At 42.8% G+C, this 23225-nt stretch overlaps 1 protein-coding gene across 1 annotated transcript in view; it reads right to left on the bottom strand.

The window, feature by feature from the left end:
- OSBPL5 (oxysterol binding protein like 5) overlaps positions 1–23225 on the bottom strand; it is a 61323-nt gene that overhangs the window by 12251 nt on the left and 25847 nt on the right. The window contains exons 2-13 of the mRNA XM_069968070.1: positions 22331–22484; positions 19612–19679; positions 11582–11662; positions 10873–10974; positions 8724–8927; positions 8520–8604; positions 7568–7739; positions 7238–7424; positions 6746–6930; positions 2230–2311; positions 2047–2145; positions 1753–1849 (exon numbers count right to left, since the gene is read on the bottom strand). Coding sequence (XP_069824171.1) covers positions 1753–1849; positions 2047–2145; positions 2230–2311; positions 6746–6930; positions 7238–7424; positions 7568–7739; positions 8520–8604; positions 8724–8927; positions 10873–10974; positions 11582–11662; positions 19612–19679; positions 22331–22484 — 1516 coding nt within the window. The remainder of the gene's footprint in view (positions 1–1752; positions 1850–2046; positions 2146–2229; positions 2312–6745; positions 6931–7237; positions 7425–7567; positions 7740–8519; positions 8605–8723; positions 8928–10872; positions 10975–11581; positions 11663–19611; positions 19680–22330; positions 22485–23225) is intronic.

Genomic DNA, 23225 nt, shown 5'->3' with positions numbered 1-23225 from the left:
CCTAGTAGCTAAGGCTTACACCCTGTTTTTGGATGTCCCTTAGGATCTTTGCATTAGAGAGGATATACAGCCATAGCTATCTTCCCACTTTTGAAGTGGGTACGGCTGCTGCGCCCATGCAATATACATCACAACATCATCACACAGCATCCTGTCAGCCATTTCCAGGTAGCTACAAATTATCTTTATACACAGCGTGGAGTAAGAATGCGCCAAAGATTTAGTGGAAGCGTAAAAGCAGGTAATGAAGATAAATGGGGCGGCTTTACATCTGCTTAGTGTCTTGTTTCTGCTCAGTATATAATGATAGAGCGGGAACAATAAATCAGACTTAATACAATGCTCCATTAGGCTGTTGTGATGCATCATCTTTCTTTGTGACAATCCAGGTGGCTCGGGAATAATGCTGACAAGACAGTCCTGATGTTATATATAGGACAAGGCTCCCTATTGTTTCCCAGAGTCACGTACCCTGTAATATTCATGATTATCTGCAGGATATCTTACAAGGGTGGGGGCTCTGCAGTTACCAGGATTAGACAAACATCCCCGCTTTCTTATATGAACAGCGCCACCCTTTCCCTTAGGTTGTGTGAGGTATTACAACTCAGCTCCATGCACTTCAATAGAACAGAGCTGCAATACCATACCTAACCTGATCACAAGAGTGGTGCTGTTTGGGGGAAGAAATGCAGCTGTTTGTATAATAATCCTTTAATTCTGTGCTGTGTTAAAGGGGTTATCCTAGAAATAAAAAAAATATTCTAAACGATCCCCCTTCCCAATACCAATACCACCCTATGTCTAATATACACATATAACCTATCGCCCTTTGTCTGTGTTTTTTTTTTTTTTTAATACTAACCTGCTCTGGACGTCTAAAATCCTCTTCTCTGTGTCCACTCTGACAACACACTGCTCCCTCTTCCCCCCTCCCTTTGTAGATGCAGAACATGTGATCTCTTCTTTGGAGGCTGGGTTAGCTGTCTATTGACTTGGATACAACATCCGGGATCATCTCCATGCACCTGTGCTGCTTCCATAGACTTACATATGTCCCTGAGCCTAGGTCTCTGTAATATGAAACGTTATAGTTCTATCTCTGCTTGCTGTCAGTGAATGCAGGCATATGTACCTGTCTTTGTGTCTCAGCTCTGTATATTGTAAGTGTTTTGGATGTTCTTAGAGTCTGGATGGAACTACAATGTTTTCATTTACAGCAAGCAGAGATCTAAACCTACACTACCCCCCTGGTAAACAGATGGCCGTTATGCAGCACATAGCTACACCACGCGCGCGTCAGCTCTGCTACACTATGTGCACGTCAGGTCTGCTACACAATGCGCGCATCAGCTCTGCTACACCATCAGCTAGTATAGAATACATATTGGGGTGATGTGAGGCAGAATCAGTAAAAAAAAAAAAAACAGTCCTGTGTTACTGTGCAATAGTAATGAGAGCAGTGGGCAGGAAAAAAAGCTAAGGGGGCGACTACGCAAACGGACCAATCAGGGAGATGCATGATGGGAAATGTAGCTTCCTGGCCGGCGCCATCTTGGATATAGATCAGCTTTCAGAAAAACTTGTAACTCAGGAACAGTGTCAGCTAGAGAGACAAGAGACGGCTCAAAATACTCAGGGGGACTTGGCGAGTAACACCAGCTAGGTTTGGGAGCATTTCAGTTTTAGTTTTTAGGTGGAATACCCCTTTAACATCCTGTATATGCAGAAAGAATCCGAAGATCTCCTTACCATAGAATTTGGATCTGGCCAGGATACTCCCTGTGATACAGAATCCGTCCTTCCTGTTACTGACATGAAAGGCCGACACTGGGGGATGATGGCTAACCTGCAAGAAATATGGAGAATAATGGAGACTAAAGGAAGAGAACACTGAATCCACATGTAAAGAAAACGGCAAATAATAATCTATAGCAGCTGTCTGCAACTTGTGTATCTCCACTACAACTCCCAGCATGCCCTACAATCCCTCTATAAGACTCCCAGTCCCTGATCATTCCCTTATAATAACACCCAGTCCCTTACCTGTTCTGCTATATAAAAGGTGTGACTATTGGTCTGAGGGTGAAACCAGCAGCAGCGGAATTTCTCCCCCAGGATGGAGTTATACGGCTTCTTTATTCCCTGTCAGGTTAATGGAGAGAATTAGGAGAAATCTTCATATTATATCACATTCCCTTATAATAATATAAGGAGACGTATAGTTACCTTTGGCTTCTTATAGAATCCGGACAGATACCACTTCAGAACCTGCTTCATGCGACAGTAAGGGTCGTCCTCCACCGCTGCCCTGAAGAAGAAAGGAACGTTACCTGTATAATCTGGTATATTTTCTCCAGTCTGACACAGTGCTCTCTGCTGCCGCCTCTGTCCATGTCAGGAACTGTCCAGAGCAGCAGCAAATCCCCATAGAAAACCTCTCCTGCTATGGACAGTTCCTGACATGGACAGAGGTGGCAGCAGAGAGCACTGTGTCAGACTGGAAAGAATACACCACTTCCTGCAGGACATACAGCAGCTGATAAGTACTGGAAGACTGGACATTTTTTAAATAGAAGTAATGTACAAATCGGTCTAACTAATTTAACTTTAATACTCAAACTTTTTGAACTTATTGAAGTGCTGCCCCCCTTAACACTGTCGCTATAGGCACAGGACTACCTAATAGCAAATACAGCCCTGTATATAGTGTATGTGGAATGTAAGTAGGACACAGTTGCTGCCTTAAATGATGTTGTTTGTTAACAGCATTTAGTGACATGCTTTATGGCAATAAAAATTACCCAATCATAAATGACTGTACCTATGAATAAAAACAAATAGTTCTGTGTGTATGTGTGTCAGCTGTGTGACTATATAACACCCCAAAAAAGAAACTGTACACAAACTACAACGTTATAGTGTAAGTAATTATATACTAATCCTAATGGTGTAAGTAATTATAAGCGAATTGGACACTGCTGGGACAATTTAAGGGCAACAGTGACATCTAGTGGTCGCAAGGTGGAATTACCTTATGTTATATAGTATGTAGTACGTATATGTCACCGTGCAGTACTAATGTAATGTACTAATGAAGTAACATATACAGTTTGCACAAGTGACCAATATCACTGTGGCACTGGAAAATATAACGTGTTTTGCATGAGCAGTATGAATCGCGTGACAGGCAGTGTGACAGTGGTATTGGTAACTTGTGCAAGCGGTAAATGTTACTATTCTATCATAGTCCATTGAGTTGGCTTTATTTTTCTACATTTGGCTGACTACATAAATCGACTTTCTTGCAAAAACAGCGCCACCCCTGTCCTCATGTTGTGTGTGGTATTACGCTTAAGTTCCATTCACTTTAATGAAATTGAGCTGCAAAAGCCACATCCAAACTGAGGGCAGGAGAGGTGTCGTTTCTGGAAGAAAGTGTCCATGTTTTTCTAAGCCTGGACAACCCCTTTAAGCTTAAAGGGAACCTGTCACCAAGACAATGCTATCTAATCTATCACCATCATGGTATAGAGCAGGAAGAGCTGAGCAGATTGATATATAACTCTATGGGGAAAGATTCTGTATAACTTGTAACTTGTTGATTGAAATCCTTGTGTTAAGGAGTCCAGTGGGCGGTGTCACTCAATCGACAGGACTCTTTAGCATGGAACATCAGAGATTTCAATCAAAAAATTACAAGTTATATTAATTATTTTCCCATAAAGTTATATATCAATCCACTCAGCTCTTCCTGCTCTATAACATGATGGCGATAGATTAGATAGTATTTTCATGGTGACGCATTTCCTTTAAGATGTAGAAAACTGAAAACCAATAGGGTCCTGTAACCACGAAGATCCCATACACCCAGACCAGGTTTAATGATAATGTTGCTTTGTCCTTAAAGGCGGCCGCCACTGTATGTAATCCTACTTTATATGAGTGGAGAAGCCCTGTAAGCCCTATAGCTGACATCTAGTAATGTATACAGCTCTATGGTATATGCAGGCGCCATAGAAGCAAATAGGTGGCCACAAACATCTTCCCGCTTCCAGACTATTGACCCTTGTATTGATTCTTTAGCGTCGCCTTCCCGCGTTCTGTTCTAGCATGTTCTGATGACTCGGGATCATCTCGTCTCATTTACATTTTTACGACACAAAGCGAATGACAATGCGGCCAGATATAGAAGCCGTATAACCCCGAGTGCAATTGTTTCTACCAGACAAGCAGAAAAACTGCAAGACTGGTCCTTTGGCTGCCAGGAGCGCCGCGTTCTGTCCAGGAAAAGACTTCAATCCGGGGTCATTGTGGGAATATTACCGCACAGCACGTACAATAAAACCTCCGCCATGTAGTAAGTGCGGAGAGATCCCCGGAGGATTCACGGTTCACAGCAATCCTCTCAGTAAAGTGGATCAGACCTGTTTTCTGCCTGACGGATCTGTCACAGGACATCGGTCTGATGGAGGAGATGAGGCGTGGAGCGTTCCTTGAAGGTTGAGTGGTTCTCCGTTAATAAGATGTATGGAAACATATAGGATATAATTATAAGAATATCAGGCTCTACAACCTGTCTAAGAGAGTTCTGCTGTGTGCTGTACATTACTTGGGCACTACATGCAGTAGAATGGCAGACGGTATAATACACAGTACAGTATGGCACTATTATATGAGCTCTGTATTGAAGTAGAACAGTATATCTTATAGTGAAGCGTAGAGTACAGTGACATTATTTGGGCACAGTTTGGCGCCAATATTGTATATAGCATGTGCCCATTATTTGGCATGATATATAGTGTATAGCCTTTGAGCCTTACATTTCAGTAGTATAGGTATATAGCTTATAGCACTGAATGGTGCTAGTACTTTTTACTCATATAGTATGCCATACGATATACAGTATTATATATATAACATGCTGTACTATTATTTGAGTGTTGGGTAGGCCAGTATACGGTTTATAGCATTGTATGATATATATATAGTGTATAGCACTGTTATTTGAGCTCTGTATGTAAGTAGTACGTAGTATGTAGGTATACGGTATATAAAACTGAATAGCGTTATAATCTGGACACTATATTGCAGCAGTATAATATCTAGTATCTATAACTATTTTTTGAGCACCATGTACGTTGGTAAGGTATATAGTGTATATAGCCAACAGCAAATGGCACAATTATTAGGACGTCTGTATGATGGTAGTATAATTTACCGTATAGCTCTATTAGTGCACTGTATATCGGTAGTAAGGTATATGGTATATAGCACTGAATGGTTTTGTTATTTGGGCACTGTATGATGGTTCTATCATATATACTGTATAAACTCTTTTTAAAGACCTGTGTAAGCACTATTTGGTCACTGTATGGCGGTCCTATGATATATACTTTATAGGTCTACTACTTGAACCCTGTATATGGGTAATAAGGGACAAGGTATATAGCACTGTATGGTGATGTTATGATATATAGTACTAATTGAGACCGATATATAGGTAGCAAACTATATGGCGTACAGCACTATTATTTGGGCACTATATGATGGTACTATAATATTTAGTGTATAGTACTGCTACTGCACAGCATTATCTATTGATAGGTGCTGGTAGGGGGGCACTTACTTTTTTAATGAATAACCCTGAATTATATAAAAAATAAGTCAGGTAAGGATAGGGGAGGGTAAATACTTTCTCACACCACAATTCTGTATGTCAGGGACAGATAAGCTGCCTTCCACCAGGTGGCGCAAGAGTCCAGGCAATATCTCCATCCAGGCACATTGCTGTCTTTGTAAATCTTTCTCTTTCGCTCTTTATATTTCAGTATAATACATTTCGGTTCCATTTGTGGAGACATAAGAGTCACTCATCACGGAGCTGCCGCCGCCGCCATGCCGTGCGGTCTGACGTCAGCGCCTTTGCTTTTGATCAGGGTGATGGGTCCATAATTGAATGACTCTTCTCAAGATAATCAAATAGACAAAAGACAATGCGGTAAGACATCTGCTATTCATCATCCCGCTTTTAATGGACTGCTAGAATGTAATCCGGAGAAGCCTTAGAGAGCCGACCCTCCATCGTCATAAGGTCAGAGAATAATGAACAAACCCCGGCTCTCCTTAATGGATGCCCGGAGGAGGAGAGCGATACCGACCCTTCTGCTGCCGATATACCGGACAGGACGGATGACACCAGACAAATACACAACTTGTGTCCTGCAGACATGAGATAACCCTGACGTACTGTTCTCCACCAACCCCACTGCCGCCGGCACTAAAACCGATCAGCTAGAGCTGTCATGGCCGCCTTATATATGGAAGCAATACCGCTAATAGGAGCAGAGGCTTATGGGACCAGATAAGACTATCAGAGGCGTAATGTGAAGTCATTTTATAAATACTGATCCTGAGTAACATGCTGTATTATACTCCAGAGCTGCACTTACTATTCTGCTGGTGGGGTCACTGTGTACATACATTACATTACTGATCCTGAGTAACATGCTGTATTATACTCCAGAGCTGCACTCACTATTCTGCTGGTGGGGTCACTGTGTACATACATTACTGATCCTGTACTGATCCTGAGTTACATCCTGTATTATACTCCAGAGCTGAACTCACTATTCTGCTGGTGGGGTTGGCACTGACTTTACCAGCAGAATAGTGAATTCAGCTCCTGGTTATATAATGTTCTATGAGATCTGTACATTTTCTGATAACAGCCTTGCGCACTCACTGTGAGAGGATGTCCGCGTGATAGTAATAATCCGACAACTTGTTCAGAAAAGATCGCGGCTCCAGGATAAACGTTGGCAGAACGACTCTGGACAGGTCCATGCCGGGTCTCATTTGTTTTAGTAACGTCCACATTAAGCTTTTGTTTTCATCCGAGACAGTTTCCATCTGTGACGCTTCTCCGATCTGAAGGCACAGAGGACAAAGGATATGAGTTCCTATATGAACAATCTGTAACAATCCTTACTTACCATATGGCATGACCCACAACATTGTTAGCTCAAGTGCCAAGGAGGTGTGGCCTGACTCCTCTTGCAACGCCTCCTCCCTCCCTCAACCAGCCCTGTCTTGACTCATTGATGTACAGGGCTCAGCTCTGGAAGCCGAGCCCTGTACATTAACCATACAGGGCAGAAAATTAAGTAAACCAACAGAGAACAATAGAGAACAATAGATACCAGTTATATTTAGGGTTCTAAGCGTCCTCTCCTACCTCTCCAAATTCTTCATATAGTTCCTCCATGTAGGTGGTTCCTTCTCGATCCAGAGAGATCTCTCCGTGTAATTCAGATTGGTCGCTCTCACTTGTTTTTCGACTCAGCTCGTTTTCAGACTCTTCTATGTTGTCTTTTTCTGACTTGTCGGACAGGGTGTCGTTTTCTGGCGCACCTTCATGAAGCCTAAAAAAAAAAAAAAAAAAAAGTTGGACAAGTTCCAAACTAATATTCAAGGTCCATGTTGATATTCTAGGTTAAATCCTACTACTTTTATCCCCCAAAACTTTAAAGATTAAGATTGGGTTGTAAGTTTTTGGGGATCTTACAGAAAAAGTTCTTGCTCCGAGATGGTGGATGCCTGGAGTAATGTGTACAGCCCATTGTGGGTCATATCGGGTGGGGTGATGACATCTCCTTCCTTTCCTTGCTTGGGCAAATTAATCTTGAAGAGACTGGAGCAGCGAAGAGCCAATTCAAGAGCGTCCATCCAACAGCGTCCTGAAACAAAAGGAATATGAAGGTGGACGTCTCCGAAGAAATACAGCTAATAGTAATATTATACCACGCATCACCATGGGGTCAAAGGTGTCGAGACCTGGCCAGGCTTATACTTGGTGCCAGTTTTAGACAGTTTTGGTAGGATCTACCAATAAACCATTGTCCATGGTGGTATTAAGCCCTGCCAACCAACATCTCATGTTAGTTGTTGCCAGTTATAGGCAATTTTGGTAGGATCTACTGATAATTCATTGTCCATGGTGGCCTTCAGACCTGTCTACCAACATATCATCTTAGATGTTGACAGTTTTAGACCATTTTGGTAGGATCTACCGATAAGCTATAGGCCATGGTGGTCTTCAGACCTGCCAACCAACATCTCGTGTTAGATATGGGTATTCCATCCACCTTGGCCAACTCCACCAAAAGCTTCACCAAAGATGCATATCATTATTACAGGTAAGGGAAGAGAAATGTCTACCAGACGTGTCTGGTGCTTCTTATCTTTGGAGGAAACAAAGGATTGATTGGGGATGAAATCTAATCTGTCCAAACACTGAAGATGTTGAAGAGTAATAAAGCAATTGTTGATGGATCCTGAAGAATTTTTTAAAATCTGACAACCTAGAAGCCCCTTAAGGCCCCATAAACATTGTGGAGAAGTCAGACGACTTTGCTGACTTTGGTGGGACTGGCCAACTCTCTAATGTCTACGTAGACCTCTGGAGTCTCTCTACAGGGTCTATCATCTATCTATTTGAGCAAACAATGAGATCTTACCATCAGATTCGGAAGCTGCCCTGAATATTAAGTAGCTGCTGGGAAGAGGTAGAGTAATGGATCCAACATTTTCACCTTTAGGACCCTACAATACAAAAACCATATGGTCAGTCTATGTCAGGGATGGAAATATTCTTATAACTCTTATACCAACAGAGAACAAGCGACTCTAGAACATGTAGAAGTTTCACCAGTTTAACTTACCTTAACTGCCCAAATGGACTGATCCAGCGGGTGATAAAGTTTAAAACAAAAGCCGTCTTTCTTAGTGGGTCTCTCTATAAGCTCGCAGGAGTGAAGCATTAATGTTCCCACCCACTGTCCGATCTTTGGTGTTTTGTATATCAGTAGTAATCCTGGCTTCAGAACACACCACAGCTTAGTCCAGCTCTTCAATGTGCCCCGAATCTGATAAATAACAACAATGACTTAGAGGAAGAATACAAAAATACAACAAACACTATATACAAGAATATAACTACAATAATACTGCTCCTATATACAAGAATATAACTACAATAATACTGCCTCCTAAATACAGGAATATAACTACTATAATACTGCTCCTATATACAGGAATATAACTACTATAATACTGCTCCTATATACAAGAATATAACTACAATAATACTGCCTCCTAAATACAGGGATATAACTACTATAATACTGCTCCTATATACAGGAATATAACTACTATAATACTGCTCCTATATACAAGAATATAACTACTATAATACTGTCCCTATATACAAGAATATAACTACTATAATACTGCTCCTATATACAGGAATATAACTACTATAATACTGCTCCTATATACAGGAATATAACTACTATAATACTGCCCCCTATATACAGGAATATAACTACTATAATACTGCCCCTATATACAGGAATATAACTACTATAATACTGCTCCTATATACAGGAATATAACTACTATAATACTGCCCCCTATATACAGGGATATAACTACTATAATACTGCCCCTATATACAAGAATATTACTACTATAATACTGCTCCTATATACAAGAATATAACTACAATAATACTGCCTCCTAAATACAGGAATATAACTACTATAATACTGCTCCTATATACAAGAATATAACTACAATAATACTGCCTCCTAAATACAGGAATATAACTACTATAATACTGCTCCTATATACAGGAATATAACTACAATAATACTGCCTCCTAAATACAGGAATATAACTACTATAATACTGCTCCTATATACAGGAATATAACTACAATAATACTGCCTCCTAAATACAGGAATATAACTACTATAATACTGCTCCTATATACAGGAATATAACTACTATAATACTGCTCCTATATACAAGAATATAACTACAATAATACTGCCTCCTAAATACAGGAATATAACTACTATAATACTGCTCCTATATACAGGAATATAACTACTATAATACTGCTCCTATATACAGGAATATAACTACTATAATACTGCCTCCTATATACAGGGATATAACTACTATAATACTGCTCCTATATACAAGAATATAACTACTATAATACTGCTCCTATATACAGGAATATAACTACTATAATACTGCTCCTATATACAAGAATATAACTACAATAATACTGCCTCCTAAATACAGGAATATAACTACTATAATACTGCTCCTATATACAGGAATATAACTACTATAATACTGCTCCTATATACAGGAATATAACTACTATAATACTGCTCCTATATACAGGAATATAACTACTATAATACTGCTCCCATATACAGGAATATAACTACTATAATACTGTCCCCTATATACAGGAATATAACTACTATAATACTGCCCCCTATATACAGGGATATAACTACTATAATACTGCTCCTATATACAGGAATATAACTACTATAATACTGCTCCTATATACAGGAATATAACTACTATAATACTGCTCCCTATATACAAGAATATAACTATTATAATACTGCTCCCTTAATACAGGAATATAACTACTATAATACTGCTCCTATATACAAGAATATAACTACTATAATACTGCCTCCTATATACAGGAATATAACTACTATAATACTGCTCCTATATACAAGAATATAACTACTATAGTACTGCTCCTATATACAAGAATATAACTACTATAATACTGCTCCTATATACAAGAATATAACTACTATAATACTGCTCCCTTAATACAGGAATATAACTACTATAATACTGCCCACACACAGAAGAGCGAATAGAAATAATAATGTTGTTTCCCAGCAGTTACTGTTCGGTTATAATAACTGAGCCGCTTTGCCTTATAGGAACATTACAGGATTTATGGCCGGGATCTTTATGAATTACCTTCAGCCAGTCGGCCACAATCACCACAGTGGGGTCTTTCAGGGCACTGAAGAGCTGTTTAGTGGCTCTCTTCTTCTCCTGTCTATAATTCTTCTTCTGTACCTGAGGAACGATAGAGAAGATGACGATTCATCACTTTCCTCTGGACTGCGAGTCTGGGGTCTGACCTTCAGGGGGCCCTATTTTTATATTGGATGTGTTACTCTCTTTCATCTACCTCCTCTTCTATTGTCTTTAGGTTATAGTATCAAGAAGAGAAGGCAAAGGGAGTGGAGTATTATATGATGACACAGAGGAACGGTATTTTAGATGCACTGGAGTGGAGTGCAGAAAGTGGTGGATTCTTTCCAGTCTGACACAGTGCTCTCTGCTGCCACCTCTGTCCATGTCAGGAACTGTCCAGAGCAGCAGCAAATCCCCATAGAAAACCTCTCCTGCTCTGGACAGTTCCTGACATGGACAGAGGTGGCAGCAGAGAGCACTGTGTCAGACTGGAAAAAATATACCACCTCCTGCAGGACGTATAGCAGATGATAAGTACTGGAAGACTGGAGATTTTTTAATAGAAGTAAATTACAAATCTCTGTTACTTTCTGAAACCAGTTCATTTGCAAGAATTTTTTTTTGGGTGAACAACCCCTTTAATGCCGAGAGCCTGATCCAGGGCAGATATTGTAGACTCCTCCCCTTGTAACACGGCGCCTCTTACCTTGAGGGTGTCCATCCTGGCTGACTTAGAAGTGGGTGACACGCATTCCTTGTCTGTCCCATTGCAGAGTTTAATGTCATTCTATAAGAAAAGAGTTGGATGTTAGTTTTTCGGCATTACAGTAAAGTGTATAGAGCTGTAGCGTTATAACCCGCCATGATCATCCCTGTAGCTGTTACGTTATATAACCCCCTGTATTTCCTACATGATAACAGAAATAGATTGGAAGAGAATTCTCTTTGCCGCGGTGTCATCTGTGTCTTCCATAAAAAGAAAAATAATCGTACAAATTGTTCAAATGTCACAATGAATTTCTCTGACTTTCCGAGGACACGTCCAGAAAATCAACCTGTTCTGTCCTTGTTTATAGCAGTAGTCGTATACACAGTATGTATCGCTATTTGGAGGTTATACCAGGACAGCGCGGTAACGTCACGTTCTGTACAGCACAGCCGCTCCTCCTCACAGAAGAGCTGGATTACCGTGACATCTCGCTTCTTGTATTCAGTATACGTATCATGGATGACAACGTGCACAATGAGGGAGATTTATTAAACATGGTGTAAAGTGAAACTGGCCCAGTTGCCCCTAGCAACCAATCAGATTCCACCTTTCATTTTCCAAAGAGTCTGTGAGGAATGGAAGGTGGAATCTGATTGGTTGCTAGGGGCGACTGAGCCAGTTTCACTTTACACCAGTTTGATAAATCTCCCCCATTTTTAACGTATTGTTTGTCCCCAAAGTGGAGTTGAGTGTATTTGATGTATATATTCATGGTTATACTTAGCACAGTGCCCGAAACACCAACACCAGGGTCCATACAATACATCCATTGGCCACGACCACACAACGTCCTCTACTGGCTGTTTTCCAGGCGTTTTTTGGATGGCCGCCACTTTGAGGCAAAATAGCGCCCGTACAAAAGAAAAATGTTCGTCAAACAACCAAGAAAGGATGTGTGGCTGTAGCCATATTAAGTAACTCCCCCATATAGTACCAAAATAATACAGCCATAGAGCACCTATGTAACACCACCTCATAGAACCATACAGCCCCATACAGTGCCAATATAATATAGCCACATATAGTGCCAAAATAATACAGCCCCATACAGTGCAAACATAATACAGCCCCATATAGTGCCAATATAATATAGCCACATATAGTGCCAAAATAATACAGCCCCATACAGTGCAAACATAATACAGCCCCATATAGTGCCAATATAATATAGCCACATATAGTGCCAAAATAATACAGCCCCATACAGTGCAAACATAATACAACCCCATATAGTGCCAACATATTACAGCCCTATATAGTGCAAACATAATACAGCCCAATATAGTGCAAACATAATACAGTCCCATATAGTGCCAACATATTACAGCCCTATATAGTGCAAACATAATACAGCCCAATATAGTGCCAAAATAATACAGTCCCATATAGTGCCAACATAATACAGCCCCATATAGTGCAAGCATAATACAGCCCCATATAGTGCCAACATAATACAGCGGCATATAGTGCCAACATAATACAGCCTTATATAGTGCAAACATAATACAGCCCCATATAGTGCAAGCATAATACAGCCCCATATAGTGCCAACATAATACAGCGGCATATAGTGCCAACATAATACAGCCTTATATAGTGCAAACATAATACAGCCACATATAGTGCCAACATAACACAGCCCCATATAGTGCCAACATAATACAGCGGCATATAGTGCCAACATAATACAGCCTTATATAGTGCAAACATAATACAGCCCCATATAGTGCAAGCATAATACAGCCCCATATAGTGCCAACATGATACAGCCCTATATAGTGCCAACATAATACAGCCTTATATAGTGCAAACATAATACAGCCACATATAGTGCCAACATAACACAGCCCCATATAGTGCCAACATAATACAGCGGCATATAGTGCCAACATAATACAGCCCCATATAGTGCAAGCATAATACAGCCCCATATAGTGCCAACATAATACAGCGGCATATAGTGCCAACATAATACAGCCCCATATAGTGAAAGCATAATACAGCGGCATATAGTGACAACATAATACAGCGGCATATAGTGCCAACATAATACAGCCCCATATAGTGCAAGCATAATACAGCCCCATATAGTGCCAACATAATACAGCGGCATATAGTGCCAACATAATACAGCCCCATATAGTGCCAAAATAATACAGTCCCATATAGTGCCAACATAATACAGCCCCATATAGTGCAAGCATAATACAGCCACATATAGTGCCAAAATAATACAGCCCCATATAGTGCCAACATAATACAGCCCCATATAGTGCCAACATAACACAGCCCCATATAGTGCCAACATAAAACAGCGGCATATAGTGCCAACATAATACAGCCTTATATAGTGCAAACATAATACAGCCCCATATAGTGCCAAAATAACACAGCCCCATATAGTGCCAACATAACACAGCCCCATATAGTGCCAACATAATACAGCGGCATATAGTGCCAACATAATTCAGCCCCATATAGTGCCAAACTAATACAGCCCCATACAGTGCCAACATAATACAGCCCCATATAGTGCAAGCATAATCCAGCCCTATATAGTGCCAACATAATCCAGCCCCATATAGTGCCAACATAATTCAGACCCATATAGTTCCAACATAATACAGCCCCATATAGTGCCAACATAATCCAGCCCTATACAGTGCCAACATAATACAGCCCCATATAGTGCAAACATAATCCAGCCCCATATAGTGCCAACATAATACAGCCCTATATAGTGCCAACATAATACAGTCCCATATAGTGCCAACATAATACAGCCCCATATAGTGCCAACATAATACAGCCCCATATAGTGCCAACATAACACAGCCCCCATATAGTGCCAACATAATACAGCCCCATATAGTGCCAACATAATACAGCCCCATATAGTGCCAACATAATACAGCCCCATATAGTGCCAACATAATACAGCCCCATATAGTGCCAACATAATACAGCCGTGATATACTTAAGTAACACCACTTTATATACCCAAAATAATACAGCCCTGCAGTACGCACAGTAACTTCAACATATAGTGCCAAAATATTAGTGTTATAATGTGTTTAAGTAACACTATTTTTTACAGCCAAAATAAGAGAAGAGAAATCTCAGTCTTTCCTTCATGTCCTGTTCTCTGTTTATATTCTGTTCCTGGCTTTGGTTGCAAAAATCTGTCAGATATCTCTTGGTGTAATACGGTAAATTGCAAAACCTGCACCCAAACTAGAGACAAAAATGGTGCTGTCTCTAGAAGAAAGTGGCCATGGTTATGTAGCGCTAGATAACCCCTTTAAGTGACTCCACCATATAGTACCAAAATAATACAGCCATAATGTACAATAAATAACTCCACCATATAGAGCCAAAATAATACCGCCATATAGTCCCCTTTATGAAGCCAATATAGTACAGCCATACAGTGCTAAAATAATGCATCCAGACAGTGCTCTACACAGTATTAAAATATACACATATAGCAAAACCAAATGTTATGGCCATATAGTACTTATATAATACCGCCATGCAGCAAGCAGACAAACATTGCAGGTATAAAGTGCTTAAGTATTGCTGAGCAGTGCCTAAATAATACAGCCATGCAGTGCTTATGTAATACCGTCATGTAGTGCCCAGCACAATATAATACCGCCATGATACAGTATTCACATAAAATCACCATACAGCGCCCAGATACTGCTGCCATACAAGCTCCTCAGCATGTCAGTGTATGGAGAACTGATAGAGAATAAAACAATGATAAAGTATGGGAACCATAAGTAAGAAAAGACGATAATGGTGCCCCATATGGCGGTGGAATCTGAAGATCCCAGTATGAAAACATTCCATGTATTACACAGCAGTGACCTGACCTTCCTCCCTCAGACCAGTAGGGGGCACTATTGTTATAACCTAGAAATAATGGTGTGAAAGCTTCTTCCCCCGCACTAAAGATGTCAATAGTCTGTGACAAGGTGGGGACACGTAGTGCGGCACATGGTGAGGGGATGGCGGTGTGAGTCCTGGCAGCCTGGGATTTAGCTGCGGAGGATTCTGCTGTCCTCAACAGATAGAAAGAAATTAAGTGCGACGCGTCCCGGCTGGTGAAATGTCACGGGGGAAATGTATACAGACGCTCCTGCTTCCCTCAGCACAAAAGGCTCCGCCATGCAGATCCTTCGCAGAGCCATCCATAAAAGATGCTACAACACGTTACAGGACTGAACAATCGATCTCGTGTTATACACCGTGTATATCGTACAGAGTCAGGCGAAAGGCTGCGCATTAAAGGGAATCTGTCAGCTCGGTGTCACGGGCAGAAGCACAGACGGGGCAGGTAACGGAAAGGGGGATAAAACAAGTGACACTTGTCTCTTAGATGATGGAAAGTTGTAAAATTATGTTTTCCTTCTAAGCTCAAGAGTCATAGAAGCTGGGCTGAGCTGCAGCATGCATACCTCCTCTCTCCTCCACCCCTCCCTGCTTTGCTTCCAGTACTGACTCCTGATCAGGCTGTTTGTGCACTTTTAGACTGTCTGCTCTATATTTAGATCAACTATTAGTTGGCTTAAAGGGGTTATCCAGGATTAGAAAAACATAGCTGCTTTCTGACAAAAACAGCGCCACCTCTGTCCTCAGGTTGTGTGTGGTATTACACTTCAATGGAACAGGGTTATAATAGCACATACACAGTAAGGGCAGCATTGGCGCTGTGTTTTTCTAACTTTGCGTCAGAATCTTGCAACCGAATTCCAGAACAATTTTGGCCCACAATGTTGCATTATAAGCAAGGCCGGCCCCAGTATCCAGCTTGCCCGGGCAAGTGCCGGGGCCCACAGCATCTCTAGGGGCCCAGAGAGAGAGAGGAGCCTGATGCTCTAATGTTCAGCCTGCTCATTGTGGTATAGGGTGAGCGCTGAACAGCAGAAGGCACAGGAGACAGAGCAGGACCTGCACAGAGAGAGAAAAGGGTGAAGGACCTGATCACATGACCCGCAGGTCCTCAACTTTAGAGTGTGGAGAGCAGCCTTAGAGAGAGAAAGAGGGAGAAGTAACTGTGTGTCAGTGTCTAAGTGTGTCAGTGTCTGTGTCAGTCAGTGTGTGTCAGTCAGTGTTTGTGTCAGTCAGTGTCTGTGTTAATAATGTGTGTTTGTGTATGTTAGTGGTACGGCAAGTGATTGTGCATAGGGTGTGGATGATGGGTGAATAGTAGATGGATGGCCCACAAAAGCCTGGAGCCGGCCCTGATTATAAGCCACACCCCCTTGTCAGAAAAGGCTAATAAAACACATAACAATAGTGGTGCCCAGCATGTAATGCAGTGAATCTGGGTCACTTCTGGCGGATCATACATAATTCAGCTCTCAGGTTGCATGACCGCACATCTCAGATGGACGAGTCTCTGGGTCTACACAATTAATGAAGCGACGGTGCACAAGCACGACTACTGCTCGAAACCATCAGGAGCCTGGGGAATCTGTTCCCAAGTACATGGGGCATGCTGGGAGTTGTAGTTTTGCAATATCCGGGCAGTCACAGGTTGGGGATCAGCTACATAGACCATACAATTTTGACCACTATATATATATATATATATATATATATATATATACACGTATATGGTATATAGCAGAGGATTTGGAGCTGTGTGTCAGTATATTGGACCTAAAATAGATGTGGAGACAATGAGGAACCTGGAACAAGCCCGAAATACGGGTGACGTATCTATAATGATGGGAGTAACATAATTCTGGAGCTCACGGGCATTTATCTGCAGGTTTTCATTAGTCTCCCATTGTAAAGTGGCGGTATAATGTGCCGCCATCCGCCTGGCTCATCACAGTGAATGCTCATCACTTAGCTGTTCACAATGCGCTCCCAGGTGCAGTCGCCCAGACAGATGCAATTACCCTCAAATTAAAGGAATTTTTCAAAACAGTTTCGAATTTATTGTGAAATTCTAATTGGAAACGTTTAATGAAATCGCTTTCTTTATGTTGCCGGGAATTTCAGGTATGTAGTTTTGCTTGGTTTTCTATATATTTTACCAGTTTTAAAAGAGAAAACTGAGAATCTTTTATATATGAGAAGGAAGAAGGTATGGGCAAGCCCTAATAATAAGCAGTGGACTTAAGAAAATGAGGGAAAGACTCCTCTGAAGCTCTAAGCAAAGATGGACATGACTTTGGGATGAGGAACCTATAATCCAAAAGGTTCTGCCTGTATAGTGATATAGATTGAGGCACAGGTAACCCTGCTTTAACAGGAAGAAGTATATACCTACCTCCTTCCCCAAGCCCAAAGAAGGGCAATTCTTCAGCCATGACTCCCTAAAGGTTTCCTCCACAGTGGGTTTTTCCTTTCCTTAGTACTGGAGAATTGTCAAGGTTTTGGGCACCATTTGTAGCTATTGCCTGGACATGTAATTTTTCAGTTACACAACCATGGCATTAAATAATGGTCTAATTTAGCTTCAATGTTTATTACACGTGAGTTTAATTTATATTGGTTTTCCAATTATGATACCGGGTAATTATGAACACATCAAAGGACATTTTTGAAGGTTGTGCAGCCCCTGGTATATGCAGACTCTTACCTTCTCCGCGGCATATGCCAGCTGTAAACCCTGCTCACTTGATGAGCGGGTGGAGGTATGGGTTGGGGGCGTGGCCTGATTTGCCATGATTTATACCTGGTAGCAGCAGCAGGTGTAGATTTCTGTGCATGCCTCTTAGTAAATCCAGCGAGGTATATGGGGGCGTGAAAAACCTCTGCACAGATTGAAGAGATTAACAGGTCTGGCGACTTTTCCCTCTACAGATCGGATGCTCTCACAAAGAAAAGCTACTTGTGGTTACTCAGTTTCCCTGCAGTGGCCTCTGCAGGAGAAACGTAGTATTACATCCCGCCCTTTCAAATGAATAGGTGACCCTGTAAATGCATGGCTGGGCTGAGGAATACAAGGGTCTCAAGCAGAAGTTTTCCTAACAGGCTTCACATTCACATTTATGTGGTCACGTGATATAGTCATCACAAGGATTATAAACCACAGCAGGGGAGACATAAAAGAAACATAAAAAGAACTCCTATTTAGTTTACCAGCCATAGGGGAAAAGAAAACAAAGTGAAATCAGAACATGGAGTCTATGACACTTGTATATGAGCGCTGTGCCCACCACCTCACCCATGGCTATCAATATTTTATCCGTACAAGTAAGCCGCAATAATAATACTATGTAGCGTTTATTGACAATCTGGCTCATTAGCATATTTCCCAGGCTGGAGGTTGTGGCTATGAATAATGCATGGGCGCGGCGCTGGGTTATGTACAGTATGTTTACTGCAGAGCTGCCGACATGAATTATTTACACCCAGGACCTGGAACACTCCGTGCTAGGACGGATTCTGCTGCAGCCCCCCCGGCCGGACCCCGACTCCACATCTCCATTAAACCATAGTGACGATCATGGCGCACTTAACATTCGGGGGGCATATTTGATCTATTCCAGTTGCCAGGACACGGAGGGGGCAGCAAGATATTCTGGGCTAAACTGATGCCTGTGATAATGCTTGCCAGCCATTAAAGAGACTCTGTCAGCAGGTTTAGGCCGTCCTATCTCAGGGTAGCATAAACTAGTGACAGAGAAGCTGAACAGAATGATGTATCACTTACAATGTTCTGTGCAGCTGATCTAGAAATATCCTGCTGAACAACATTATGTGCATGAGCCCAGTAGTCCTGGATATTCATGAGAAGCAGAAAACTCCGCCCACCAGCTGCTGATTGGCAGTTATCTATCCATGCTGTGTATAGACAGTCACCTGTCAATCAGCAGCTGGAGGGCGGGGGAGGTGTGTGGCAAGAATCCTTGTCTAGGTCAGTCAGTAAACATCAGTCAGTAAACATCAGTCAGTAAACATCAGTCAGTCTAGGTCAACTTGGATCCATGTAAATCTGGTACCTTACTAGCAGCATTTGGAGTCAGCGGAGCGTCGTCCTTCACAGGACTGTGGGGTTCTGTATCTTTTCCTGTAGAAGAACAATAAAAGAACATGTATATATACAATAATAAGACAGTGATAATAAAGCTATGATGGGATCCGTCAGCAGTACTGAGGCTGCTTGTTGCCGGTCTCCAGGTAGTAACATTGATCTTCTATATCACATTAGTGGCTTAAGGAAACCAGCTACATACTGTATATAGCACCAGGACCGAACCCACCTGTGTATACTATTGGACCCCTCCCCCCAGTACCAGGACCGCCCCCACCTGTGTATAGTATTGGACTCCCCCCCAGTACCAGGACCGCCCCCACCTGTGTATAGTATTGGAGACCCCCAGTACCAGGACCGCCCCCACCTGTATATAGTATTGGAGCCCCCCAGTACCAGGACCGCCCCCACCTGTATATAGTATTGGAGCCCCCCAGTACCAGGACCGCCCCCACCTGTATATAGTATTGGACCCCTCCCCCCAGTACCAGCATCCCCCCCGCCTGTATATAGTATTGGAGCCCCCGAGTACCAGGACCCCACCCCCCTGTATATAGTATCGGAGCCCCCCAGTACCAGCATCCCACCCACCTGTATATAGTATTGGAGCCCCCCAGTACCAGGACCACCCCCGCCTGTATATAGTATTGGAGCCCCCAGTACCAGCATCCTACCCCCACCTGTATATAGTATTGGAGCCCCCCAGTACCAGGACTGCCCCCACCTGTATATAGTATTGGAGCCCCCCAGTACCAGGACCGCCCCCGTCTGTATATAATATTGGACTCCCCAGTACCAGGACCCCACCCACCTGTATATAGTATTAGAGCCCCCCAGTACCAGGACCGCCCCCGCCTGTATATAGTATTGGACCCCCCAGTACCAGGACCACCCTCGCCTGTATATAGTATTGGAGCCCCCCAGTACCAGGACCGCCCCCGCCTGTATATAGTATTGGACCCCCCAGTACCAGGACCGCCCTCGCCTGTATATAGTATTGGAGCCCCCCAGTACCAGCATCCCACCCACCTGTATATAGTATCGGAGCCCCCCAGTACCAGCATCCACCAACCTGTATATAGTATTGGAGCCCCCCAGTACCAGCATCCCACCCACCTGTATATAGTATTGGAGCCCCCCAGTACCAGCATCCCCCCCCACCTGTATATAGTATTGGAGCCCCCCAGTACCAGCATCCCACCCACCTGTATATAGTATTGGAGCCCCCCAGTACCAGCATCCGATTCCCACCCACCTGTATATAGTATTGGAGCCCCCCAGTACCAGCATCCCACCCACCTGTATATAGTAGTGGAGCCCCCCAGTACCAGCATCCCACCCACCTGTATATAGTATTGGAGCCCCCCAGTACCAGCATCCCACCCACCTGTATATAGTATTGGAGCCCCCCAGTACCAGCATCCCACCCCCACCTGTATATAGTATTGGAGCCCCCCAGTACCAGCATGCCACCCCCACGTGTATATAGTATTGGAGCCCCCCAGTACCAGGACCGCCCCCGCCTGTATATAGTATTGGAGCCCCCCAGTACCAGCATCCCACCCACCTGTATATAGTATTGGAGCCCCCCAGTACCAGCATCCCACCCACCTGTATATAGTATTGGACCTCCAGTACCAGCATCCCACCCACCTGTATATAGTATTGGAGCCCCCCAGTACCAGCATCCCCCACCTGTATATAGTATTGGAGCCCCCAGTACCAGCATCCCCCACCTGTATATAGTATTGGAGCCCCCAGTATCAGCATCCCACCCACCTGTATATAGTATTGGAGCCCCCAGTACCAGCATCCCACCCACCTGTATATAGTATTGGAGACCCCCAGTACCAGCATCCCACCCACCTGTATATAGTATTGGAGCCCCCCAGTACCAGCATCCCACCCACCTGTATATAGTATCGGACCCCCCAGTACCAGGACCCCACCCACCTGTATATAGTATTGGAGCCCCCCAGTACCAGCATCCCACCCACCTGTATATAGTATCGGACCCCCCAGTACCAGGACCCCACCCACCTGTATATAGTATTGGAGACCCCCAGTACCAGCATCCCACCCACCTGTATATAGTATCGGACCCCCCAGTACCAGCATCCCACCCACCTGTATATAGTATTGGAGCCCCCCATTACCAGCATCCCACCCACCTGTATATAGTATTGGACCCCCAGTACCAGCATCCCACCCACCTGTATATAGTATTGGAGCCCCCCAGTACCAGCATCCCACCCACCTGTATATAGTATTGGACCCCCAGTACCAGCATCCCACCCACCTGTATATAGTATTGGAGCCCCCCAGTACCAGCATCCCACCCACCTGTATATAGTATTGGACCCCCAGTACCAGCATCCCACCCACCTGTATATAGTATTGGACCCCCAGTACCAGGACCGCACCCACCTGTATATAGTATCGGACCCCCCAGTACCAGGACCCCACCCACCTGTATATAGTATTGGAGCCCCCCAGTACCAGCATCCCACCCACCTGTATATAGTATTGGACCCCCCAGTACCAGCATCCTCCCCACCTGTATATAGTATCAGACCCCCCAGTACCAGGACCCCACCCACCTGTATATAGTATTGGAGCCCCCCAGTACCAGGACCGCACCCACCTGTATATAGTATCGGACCCCCCAGTACCAGGACCGCACCCACCTGTATTAATCGCATTCAAGTCATGATCGGCGCCAAATGACAGGTTCCGCGCCAGCTTGTTGTCGTTCTTCGGGGGAGTGATGGCGGTGGGACACAAGGAGAATCTGCGCCGGAGGAAATTCTCCTCCTTCATGTTGTGCGCCGGAGAGGTTTTCTGAGAAGAGAAAGTAAAAATAAAAATAAATGTAAAACTATATAGATCAGCAATACAGTCCGGTGAACGTTATAAAATATTTTCTGATATGTGACACATTGTATTTCGCGAAGCAAGTTGACGTTTTTATAGGAACCATTTTGGGCTAAATACATTGAATTGAATAATTATTTATATTTCTGGACAAAAATACAATAAAAATCAGTCATCTTTATTTCCTTTTCCTGCACTTTTACATTGTCTCTTTATTCTATCGGTCGGTATGAACGCAGCAAAACCAAATATGTGTATATGTATATATATATATATATATATATATATGCGCCACAAATATAGAAAAAGAGAGTTGTATTATATCAAATATGGATAGTTTTTGTGTATTTTTTAGAAATTTTTTAGAAATAGGAGATAAAGCCGCACATCCAGATGAGTATGAAGCAGGTGCTGTATCGAGTCCTTCCCCCGGCCTGGGGATCCCCAAAGTATGCAAAAAACGTTCAGCAGCACACCAGCATAAAGGTGAAAAAGGTGATTTATTCCAAAAATACAAAGAAGTACAAGAGATGCGACGTTTCGACCTCCTCACGAGATCGATAATGCTTGATATGCTTGATGCTTGATAATGATCTCGTGAGGAGGTCGAAACGTCGCATCTCTTGTACTTCTTTGTATTTTTGGAATAAATCACCTTTTTCACCTTTATGCTGGTGTGCTGCTGAACGTTTTTTGCATACTTAGAAA

This window comes from Dendropsophus ebraccatus, chromosome 4 (genome assembly GCF_027789765.1).
Source record: "Dendropsophus ebraccatus isolate aDenEbr1 chromosome 4, aDenEbr1.pat, whole genome shotgun sequence".
Taxonomy (NCBI): Eukaryota; Metazoa; Chordata; class Amphibia; order Anura; family Hylidae; genus Dendropsophus; species Dendropsophus ebraccatus.
Note: the sequence above shows the minus strand (reverse complement) of the source record. Positions and strands in the feature narration are given on the sequence as shown.